Source organism: Echiichthys vipera (assembly GCF_963691815.1).
Source record: "Echiichthys vipera genome assembly, chromosome: 3".
NCBI classification, from domain to species: Eukaryota; Metazoa; Chordata; class Actinopteri; order Perciformes; family Trachinidae; genus Echiichthys; species Echiichthys vipera.
The window spans coordinates 25,223,951-25,233,808 of record NC_139828.1 but is presented as its reverse complement, the minus strand read 5'-3'; the positions used below and the strand labels follow the sequence as shown (position 1 = coordinate 25,233,808).

The following is a 9,858-nucleotide window of genomic DNA, read 5'->3' as shown; positions in this document are numbered from 1 at the left end:
ATGTCCAGGGTGGCGGTGGTGTGTGGGGGCTCCAGGGGCATTGGGAGAGCTGTGTCCCGCCTGCTGGCAGAGAGAGGCTGCAGGCTGGCTGTGGTCTCTAGGAGCGAGGGTGCTGCCTGTGCCGCTGTGGCGTCTCTACCAGGAGGTACAGAGCTGCCATTCACTTATTCATAAGAGGTTTTATCATTTAATAGCTAGACTTAATATGCTTTGCAGATACTGTATATGTAATTCAATTATTCCTGGTCAGAAAGAACATTTCAGATTTCCACAATGACATTCTTACTAGTACAAATGGAGTCCCTTTTGCCATACGTGTGTTGGGCTTTCAATTCTAGATATCCACAATTACATTTGAGATATCTGGATATATGTAATGTAGTTCTTACCCAGTTCAGATATCTACAATCCAGCTGTTACTAGTCATCATTTTACTTTCAGATATCCATCTTCAACCGCGTTTCCCTATCAGGTTCACTGGAGCTGATCCCAGCTAACTAACAGGGCACATAGAGACAAACAGTGACAGAGAACCAGCCACACTCACGTTCAGGCAATTTAAAGTTATGTTGTCATTTAGAGTCAATTAACCTAACACATGGGAAAGGGAAGTTTGGGGTCCTCTGCTTAAGCTGCTGCCCCTGTGACCCGACCCCGGTTAAGCGGTTGAAGATGAGATTAGATGAGATAACCTAACACATGCATGTCTTTGGACTGTGGGACGAAGCCGGAGAACCTGGAGAACACCCACGCAGACACGGGGAGATCACCCACGCAGACACGGGGAGAACACCCCTATTGTTGTGAGGCCATAGTGCTATCCACCACAGCACTGTACCATAGTCACTTATGGACTCTACAAGTTCTGTTGGCTGCAGCTGTTATGAACAGACTTTAGTCTTGCAAACATTTACATACTCACAGACATCCGGTATGTGCTCTCTAGCTGACCATGTGGCTTTCAGCTGTGACATCTCTAAAGAGCAGGAGGTGCAAAAAACCTTTGAGACAATCCAGAAGACCTGCGGAAACATCTCTTATCTTGTGAACGCAGCTGGCATCAACAGGTGAGCAGGAACTTGAGCGGGCTCCTATATATATATGTGTGTGTGTAAATGGCTTTAATGTTGTCCCAGAACACTGAACTTTATGGCTGATGTGTTTGTTCAGGGATGCTCTGTTACTGAGGACAAAGCCGGAGGACATGGTGGCTGTGCTTCACACCAACCTGCTGGGCACTATACTGACCTGCAAGGCAGCACTGCGCAGCATGCTGCACACCCAGGGAGCTGCCATTGTTAACATAGGTACTAGCTCAGAATCCAGGGGCCTCCATGATTAGTATTGTGCTCTCAGTTTGTTCACTAGGTGGCAGTGTACATCATGGTTTCATTCTTTAGATTTGAAGTTTTAAAGTTTCACTTTAAAGGCCTCTACTGGTACATTTGACTTCTAAATACATGTATGCCCTTTTCCCACATTGATTTGATTAGTAAAGTGAGATCAATTAACGGAAATAAGGAAAACTTAATTCATCAGTCTGTAAACCTGTAATATGCTACTGATTGTGACTCATTTAAATATTAATGATAAGAGATTGTTATCGTCCTTTTAGCATAATGGCATCAAATGCTGTAGCAGCTTCTTGTCAGTGTTTTTTTTTAAACATTTTTGTCAACCTGAGTAATCTTAATGCATATCCGTTTGTTGTGTGTAGGCTCAGTTGTGGGCCTGAAAGGGAATGCCGGCCAGTGTGTCTACAGTGCCAGTAAAGCCGGTCTAGAAGGCTTCACACGCTCTTTGGCTAAAGAAGTCGCTTCACGTCATATCAGAGTTAACCTGCTGACTCCCGGTGCAGTACAACTCCATCTTTCCATTTAACAGCTGCTGTCATCTTATTCCTCTTATGTTTTAGTCTTTATGAATAGTCTCTGCCCTCTTTTGCTTCCAGGTTTCATCCACACCGACATGACCGCAGGGCTGAAAGAGGAGGAAAGGGTGCGCTCAATCCCGCTGGGAAGATTTGGAGAGCCGGAGGAGGTAGCCCTGGCTGTCCTCTTCCTTTTGGAGTCTCCTTACATTACGGGACAGGTGCTTGCGGTGGATGGAGGACTGCAGCTGGCTATGTAGGGAATGGGGCCTCCCTGTGGAGTTATCTCATCACCAGAAACAGTGTCAGTGATAGAGATGAAAGCCTCCCTCTGCCGCTTATTGAAAACTGTCTTTATTTAAGGCAGAGAAGATGGAGACTGTAGGGGAAATGATTCAAGAATAAGATGATGGTACTGATGACTGAGGAGCATCGTTTACACTTAGCAGTGCTTCATGGCTGAAGTTGGATATTGCTCTGTGGCCGTTTTTAGAGTAATTTCTGATAAGCTGTAGGAGTGTGAGACTTGATATAGTGTTTCCTATTATTATCAACAAAGCTCTTGCGGCAAAACACAAAATCTTTGAAAGTTACTTGTTGACACAGGAGACACAGAACCACATCCCTCAGAGGATCACTGTCCTGCTGCTCTCTGCGTTTCTGCTGAGTCACTCTGTCCAGCTACGGTAGGCGTGGCCTGTTGTGTGGGGCAGCTGGTCATGACTCACGCTGCTGCTGACTCCAGAGTGTCTGGCCCAGTCCAGACCTCTGTGCCCTGAGGTCTTAAATTTGATCAGCAGATTGAACGCTGTTGGTCTTTTTCCACGACTGTAAAGCGCTCGCCACCGATCGTAGCGCTCGTGTTTTGTTTCCCCACCACCCTCAGGAGACCCCCCTCACAGCCAGCACATGACACACACCGCCCCCCGCCCCCCCAACCTCTGGAGGGGCCTGTCGAGGGGCCAGGCATGTTGGGCTGCAGCTGGAGGAAATTAGAGGTAGTGGTGGAGGTGGGGGGTATTTTTAGCTCTGGGAATGTTTTGGGTGTCTGGTTTCAGCTCTGGACCTGGAGTGTGGATGGATGGGGTTGGAGGTGACTGTCATGCTCGGTGATGAGATTTGAAATGCTGCAATGGTTGTTCCTGTCACTGAAACACGCCGTTACTATCCATAAGTGTCAGGTGAGCAACTTTGACTGCGCTCTTTCTCTTTTATGTGTGCAAATGTCCTAAATGTTGCATATCCCGTTAAAGGATTACATTACGCTCTGATTAGCAGTCTTAGTAATAATGGTATTTCCACTGTGAATGATAATGTGTTTTTTGGCATTCTTTTATTGTTTTAGGAGAAGGCTGCCAGTCTGTAAAAACATCTCACGCTGTCTCTGAAGAGTTTGATTTTTATTAACTTTCATAACCTAAAATAATATCAAGAGAACAATCCATATACAGGCATTGATTGGCATAGAAATGTGCAAACACAGTAACTGTCAGCTGATGCAAGCTCTGAACAAACAGAAAAGATGTCCACTTACTGTATAGTGTTACACAGGTGAGGGAAATAGTAGATATAAGTACACCTTGCTTTTCACTTTCTACCAGCTTAGTGTTTTCTACTCCTGGATACTGGGGAAAAAGTTGTTTTTATACATCCTGGAAACATTCGTTTGGCACCGTACAAATGTCCAAAAATAACATGCAAAGAAATTGTGTTTGCATTAAGCCTAAAAGTGATTTAAGGCAGTAAATATATTTATAAAACTTCATGATACAGAAAGGATTGTTTTATCCGTGAACAAAAGGTTGCTGATATAATTTATGTCACGATTGTTGGAAGTTTTTTTTCATACAAAAATAAAATGGACAATCTATGATGTGTGTGTGTGTGTGTGTGTGTGTGTGTGACAAATACACTGAAACCTTTCACAGCACCCTCTCGAGTGAGAACATGTCAATTCACCCTTTTAAAATAAACCACCAAAGAAAATAAAAACCACAAAAATGACCCTCCATCATCAAAGTTTTACATATCGTCCATTTTCCATTATCACCAGTCACTTGCATCCTTTTACCAAGTGTTCATTTACCACATTAAATTGATATCCAACAAGAAAACCTGCTTTTTTCCTTCCTGTGTCTGTTAGATCCAACCCTCCTTAAGTTCTGCTGCACCCACAAACAAACAAATCCCATCCACGTGTGTAAGCGTGTAGTTTCTTTTGCTAAAAAAACAACATACTATAGGCCCGGCCTTTTCCAATATCTGTAAGCTATTGATAACACTGAGATTGCATGACACTGTAACTACAATCAGATACTGTAGATATCAGCACTGTGCTACACAAGCCCACATGATACAAGTTTGTGATCTCCGTCAAAGCTACAGTGCTTTGAATCATTCAGCCCTTTTTAAGTCATCTGCATGTCCACCTTTAAACACAGCTGGTGGAGTGCTACGTATAAATACAGTATAAGGCTGTGTATATCAAATGGCACCACTTGAACATGCATAGTAATGTTTCGTTTCATTTTCAAACCTGTTTTTTTATCTTTACAGTCATGAGAGGCACTTAAAGAGACAACCCAGGGTCGACCGTACAGTTGAGAGCATAAGAGTATATTTATGAACAAGTCTTTCCTTGTGGTAAACACTTCAATCATTTTCCAGGTCCAGTTGATAAAATGAAGCATGGGGAAACAACTCGATGAATGCCGTAATATATTGGGATGTGTCATACTATAAAAACATATGAAAACCACGGCTGCACCAGCTCACTCCGCCCTCCGCCCTTTTAGTTCTGTACCCGCGGTTCAATGATGGAGTCCCTCAGGTGGACAAGGTTATATTCTGCCCATCCTTGCTGTCATAAAGTATTTGTTTCAGGAGTGCTGAGAACAAGGGCAGCTTTCAGGGTTTCTTTTGGTGGGGGTGACCTCCCCTCTACAGGTCGTCACTTTCCACCAGACCACCTGGCTGCAGCGGGCTGGAGTCGGGGAAGAAGGCTGCCTTCACGTCCAGCCCTCTCTCTGTCAGCGCGGCGTAGCGGCTGGTGGAGGGACGCACCTTCTTGGGCTTGGGGAGGTTGGGCTGCTGCCACTGAGCTGAGGACGAGGCAAAGGGAAATTATAAATATGTAGAGAGGGAACAATAAGCTATGCAACAATTTAAATGAGTCAATGAGAAGTGTGTAGAACTTACTGTGGACATCGAGGCGTGCAGTGCTGGATACGATGCCGGCGTCATTCTTGGCTGAAACAGTGTACCAGCCAGCATCTTCTTTCATGGCTGGTTGGATGATCATACACAGGTAACCACAGTTGTCCTGGTGCATGCTGGGAAAGAGCATTTACACACATTTTAAGGTTAGGGATTATTTATATATTTATTGGGGGGAAATGTCTGTAATTACAAAATAAATACACATATATTAAAGTTCCCATATTATGCTAATTTTTCAGGTTCTTACTTGTGTTTACATGATTTAACGTTAAAAAAAAAACACTATATTTCTCATATTGTCTATCTGAATAGTCACCCTGTCTGTCCGTTTTAGTGTCTGTCTCTTTAAGACCCCCTCCCTAATAGCCCATTATGCTCTGATTGGTCAGTTTCCAGGTCTTCAGCATCTGCGTCTCCACACCATCATAGCAGCCAGGGAACGAATGTCACAGCACTGTAGCAGCACTTTCTACCGTTATATAGTAAAGTTGTGACTGCACAACTGTACAGAACTCCTGACGGCTCGTTTAAAGAATATATATATATATATATATATTCAGAATATATATATATATATATATATATATATATATTCTGAATATATATATATATAAATGTGCATTTCACTGTGGATTGAGCGTTTGGAAACTTTCACTGTGTTTATATAGCATCTCCACCTCCTTTATAATCAAAACAGATAAGGAATCTCAAGTTTTACAATATTGAACCTTTAAAATTAAAATTTTGTCTGTTATTTTACACATTTTATTCACCTGATTCTGTCTGTGTTGTGAGTCAATGACTCATTCTCCCTCTTCCAGAAGATTTGTGGGTAAGGAACCCCTGTGACACGACACTCCAGTCGCACAGGATGACCCTCAGCCACACTTGTGTTCTGCAGCTTCTCGACGAATGAAGGGGCCTTGTGCATCTCTTTGGCTGTGGAAAGAGTGAGTTACTGAGGTGTTTTCTCACTCCAAATAATGCCTTTTCATATCTGCGCACATGCCTACTACTGCTTTGTATGTTTCTGTTTACCTGCCACAATGAGTTCCAGGTTGAAGGAGTTCTGCCCGGCTCGGTTGCTGGCGATGCAGGTGTAGATGCCTGCGTCACGGCTGGTCACAGGCTCGATAACCAATGAGTGCACACCGTTTTCCCTCACCAGCATCTTATGGGCGGAGTCGGGGCGGATGGTCTGCCCGTTCAGCTGCCAGATGAGGTCAGGAGTGGGCAGGCCGCTCACCTACAGGTGGCAAAAGAACACAGTAGACGTTTCAACTCACTCAGTGAATGCTTGTTCGTAGAGCAGTCTGTGCTTGTTTTCGTTGGAGAAAATGAGAATATTAGCTGCATGTGTTCTGTGGGGGCACTGTGTGTTTATTGGGAGAATAAAAAAAACAGCAGTGTTTGGTTAATCTGTCTGTGTTGTGTTTGTCTGGAGGAACTCAGTCGCCCGCACGCCTTGTCATGGGAATAAACTTCACTGAGAAAAGACCTGTCTTAATTTGTAGAGAAACCTAACACCTGCTCCACCCTGCCCACCTGGAAAATGCGCCTCTGTGTATATGCATATGTTTTGTATTACAATGTGAAATTTAGAGTTATCGCAAAGGAGAGCAGACTAAGCAGTATTTCTGGCAGCGGCCCAGTACACTTTTAGAAGTTGGGACATTTTAAGCATGGAAAGTTTGGATAGCCACAAATGATCTGGAAATAAATATTTGCTATAAATGTCCTTGACATTAAGGGCTTCATAGGAATGGGGAGTTTATTTCTGACAAGCATGAAAAGTCAGTCTTTTTATAGAGAGTTAATTGTGGGTCTGTTTTCCTTTATTACATGTACAAATTTTCAAAGAGTTTCTGAGTGCTAAAGACTGGAGGGAGACAAGGTGGTGATGATGAGACGATCAAGAGAGAAAATGAGTGGTGGGAGGGGAAAATAATCATAGAAAACCTGATCCCACTTAATCCCTGAGCCATTCATAATGCAAGGAAGTGATGAAACATCTCGTCTCCGCTAGTTTTTATTCTCGACAGAAACTGGAATGCACAGAGAGGGAAATGTTTCTTTGGCAGTGCAGACACGGAGCCTCCCTGAAAGCAATACAGACACTGAATTAAAGGGCGGATCTGAAATGGCTTTCTCTATTACTATGATTAAAATATTCTCTTTGGTGCGGGCATTTTTCCTTTCCAGTCATGTCTTCGTTATTTTAAACCATCTCTCTTTCTTTCCTCTATCAAAGGAAAGCAGCATGGATTGGAAACAGTGTTCACCTATAGGTTGAAGCAGAAGTTTTTCTATTCTGCTGTTTTAAACTGTGATCCCATCAGATTCAGTAAGAAACCAGGAAGATGGTTGAAGTAAAAATGGTAGATTCTAACATAACTCGTCCACAAATAAGGCCTTGAAACTGCGGTCATATATAAAAAAATACATACATCACATTAAATTTCATAGCTTGACATGTCATACCACACCAAAAGCACAGTGTAGAATTAGTCTTTTCTCCTTTTAAGTTTTAAAAATGTCCTTCAGTAAGCAGCACCGTCTATGAGCTGACCGTCTAGTTTGCGAGAGCTGACCAGTGACATGAATCTTTTACTGATGGATAAATACGACTCATCTTAAGCACTGGAAACAGTAAAACCCTTACAGAAGTCTCTTCATCCTAATAGATGAATGTTTCATACGCAAAGTCTTCAGATGCTGCCAACACAGGGCGAATCGTCAGAACTTCCTTCCTCCTTTTATCACACTAAACACCCATGTTAGCACAGGTTGCACTCTCAGGAGTGAGAGGCGTGTATTTACCTTGCAGTCCATCCGGCAGAGTCGGCCCTCCTGAACGATGAGGTCACCGGGCGCCTGCAGGAAGTGGGGGCGGAAGTGACGCTCTTGGATGTTATCGTTCTCATCGCCGCTGTCTCTAGACCTGGACCTGGGCCTGAGAGAGAGAGGGAAATGCCCAGTATTTGGGATTAAAATCAGCTGCTGGATTTTTTTTTGCGTGGAATTTTTGCAACTTTTAATTAACTTTTTATGAGAAACATCTTACTAATTTAGTCAAAGTTTGTCAACAAATTCCAGCTTTTAGAAGTATTTAATTTGAACTCCCTTTGGAGCATGAATCTCAGTGCTTATTATGGAATCACATAATAATATAGTATAATGTTTATGTAATGAATGCCTCTGGATTCAAACATTTAAAAAACAGTGCAATATAGTATATTCCCCCTTTTATAGACGTGATATGAATGTATTTCCTGACTTGGCATCCTTGCCCTTGCTCTTTCTTGATCTATGACAGTCAACCCTGGTCAGGACTGAAGTGATTCTGCCCTATAACAATGACATCACCACTCTGCCTGCAGGCCAACCGGGGAGAGAAAAGAAAGAGAGGAGACACTGATGTTATCTTGATCTCTCTTCTCACTCAAAACATCTCTGAGCTCAGGGAGTGTTCATCTAGATAACAGATTACAGGTGTTTTGTTGTTTTTTTTGTGCTGTGAGGAGCGTCTGTGATCTTCTGTGCCTCTTTTTACTATCTGTGCTCGGATGAATGCGCGTTCTATATAGAGGGCCATTAGAGAAATGAAAAACAGCAGAGCAAACAGGTGTTCCCTCTCATTAACCCAGCTCTTTTCTTGTCCTGAACAGACAGTACAACAAAGGAACGAACTGTGATTCAGCTCACAGCAAACATGTGCGTAAACAGCAGCTTCTTGGAACATTAGACATCAGGAAAAACACACTATTAAGTCTGCGTGAGTGAGTACAGAAGTTGTGCAGATGGTGAGCAGCCCTGCGATACGTGCCAGCCAAAAACACCAAGATATTGTGTGTGGTCTTTACTCTCGCCATCTCTCCTGTCGGTCCGGTGAAGCCTCACCTGCGCATGTGTCCAGGTGCGGAGCGTTGGCTTCGGCCTCGCTGGTTCACAGCCTGGACCATCATCCTGCCGGTGCAGCTCACTCTGCCCTGTGAGGGGAAGAGAGACACAGAGAGAGGGAGCTCATGAGGTGTTGACACTCTACCAGCAGCAGGCAGACAGGGAGGAAGAAATTAAGTGTGAGTGTTGGAGCTGTTAGAGAGCCTGTAGCACATGGGACTTTTGACCCTCATGTGCTCTTAAAAGATTTCCCGTCTCATTCAACGCCCTGTTCCTCCTCAGACCAGAGACTATTATCTTGATGCTCATTAATTCTCTCGCTAACTGGCGCTGACATCGTCTACACGCAGCCAAACAGACGTGTGTGTGCATGTTTTTATGAAAAGGTGCGCAGGTTTTCTATAATATTTTATGCTGTGTTTTTTTTTTCCAGAACTGTACACCCGTCAGCTCACCTCAGGGTTGCCTGCCATGATAGTGTAGTTGCCGTCATCATCCAGTGAGGCTGCAGCTGTGTGCAGAGAGCAGGTCCCGTCAGCATCACGGCTGATCCTGTAGTGCTCGCTCCTCTTGGAGATCTGCTTGCCGTCTTTAAACCAGTAGACCTGTGACAGAAGATAACCAGGTGAAATCTATAACTTTTATTACCTAGATTGAGAATGGAGCATCTTTAAATAGTTTGTAATGCAGTGCCCTAGCCCTCTTTCACCTCTATCTCTCTGCTTTTCTTTCACATCATCGGTTCATTCTAATGCCTGTCATCACCATGCCATTAATGTGGACAGAGCCAGGCAACCGGCCCAGGCAAGTGTCTGCTCTCGCAGAGTGCCTTCCCTTATCACAACATATGTATGATATCTACACCCTCC

The 9,858-nt window shown here is 43.7% G+C and overlaps 2 protein-coding genes across 8 annotated transcripts in view; one reads left to right on the top strand and one right to left on the bottom strand.

Moving 5' to 3' along the window:
* cbr4 (carbonyl reductase 4) lies at positions 1–2,138 on the top strand (the record flags this gene model as incomplete). The annotated part of the gene is made up of 5 exons (XM_083911406.1): positions 1–145; positions 947–1,067; positions 1,171–1,307; positions 1,718–1,852; positions 1,952–2,138. 5 exons carry the CDS (start codon positions 1–3, stop codon positions 2,128–2,130), a joined length of 717 nt encoding a protein of 238 aa, XP_083767532.1. The 3' UTR covers positions 2,131–2,138.
* A 19-nt stretch (positions 2,139–2,157) lies between these two features.
* The window catches only part of palld (palladin, cytoskeletal associated protein), a 61,251-nt gene continuing 53,550 nt past the window's right edge, over positions 2,158–9,858 (bottom strand). For 5 of the 7 annotated variants that reach the window (XM_083911399.1, XM_083911404.1, XM_083911401.1 and 2 more), the window contains 7 exons: positions 9,445–9,594; positions 8,990–9,078; positions 7,910–8,042; positions 6,128–6,335; positions 5,863–6,028; positions 5,069–5,202; positions 2,158–4,971 (listed from right to left, as the gene is read on the bottom strand). In XM_083911399.1, the coding sequence (XP_083767525.1) occupies positions 4,811–4,971; positions 5,069–5,202; positions 5,863–6,028; positions 6,128–6,335; positions 7,910–8,042; positions 8,990–9,078; positions 9,445–9,594 (1,041 nt within the window). In that variant the 3' untranslated portion in view covers positions 2,158–4,810. The remainder of the gene's footprint in view (positions 4,972–5,068; positions 5,203–5,862; positions 6,029–6,127; positions 6,336–7,909; positions 8,043–8,989; positions 9,079–9,444; positions 9,595–9,858) is intronic. The other 2 variants (XM_083911402.1, XM_083911405.1) reach the window with 2 other exon arrangements.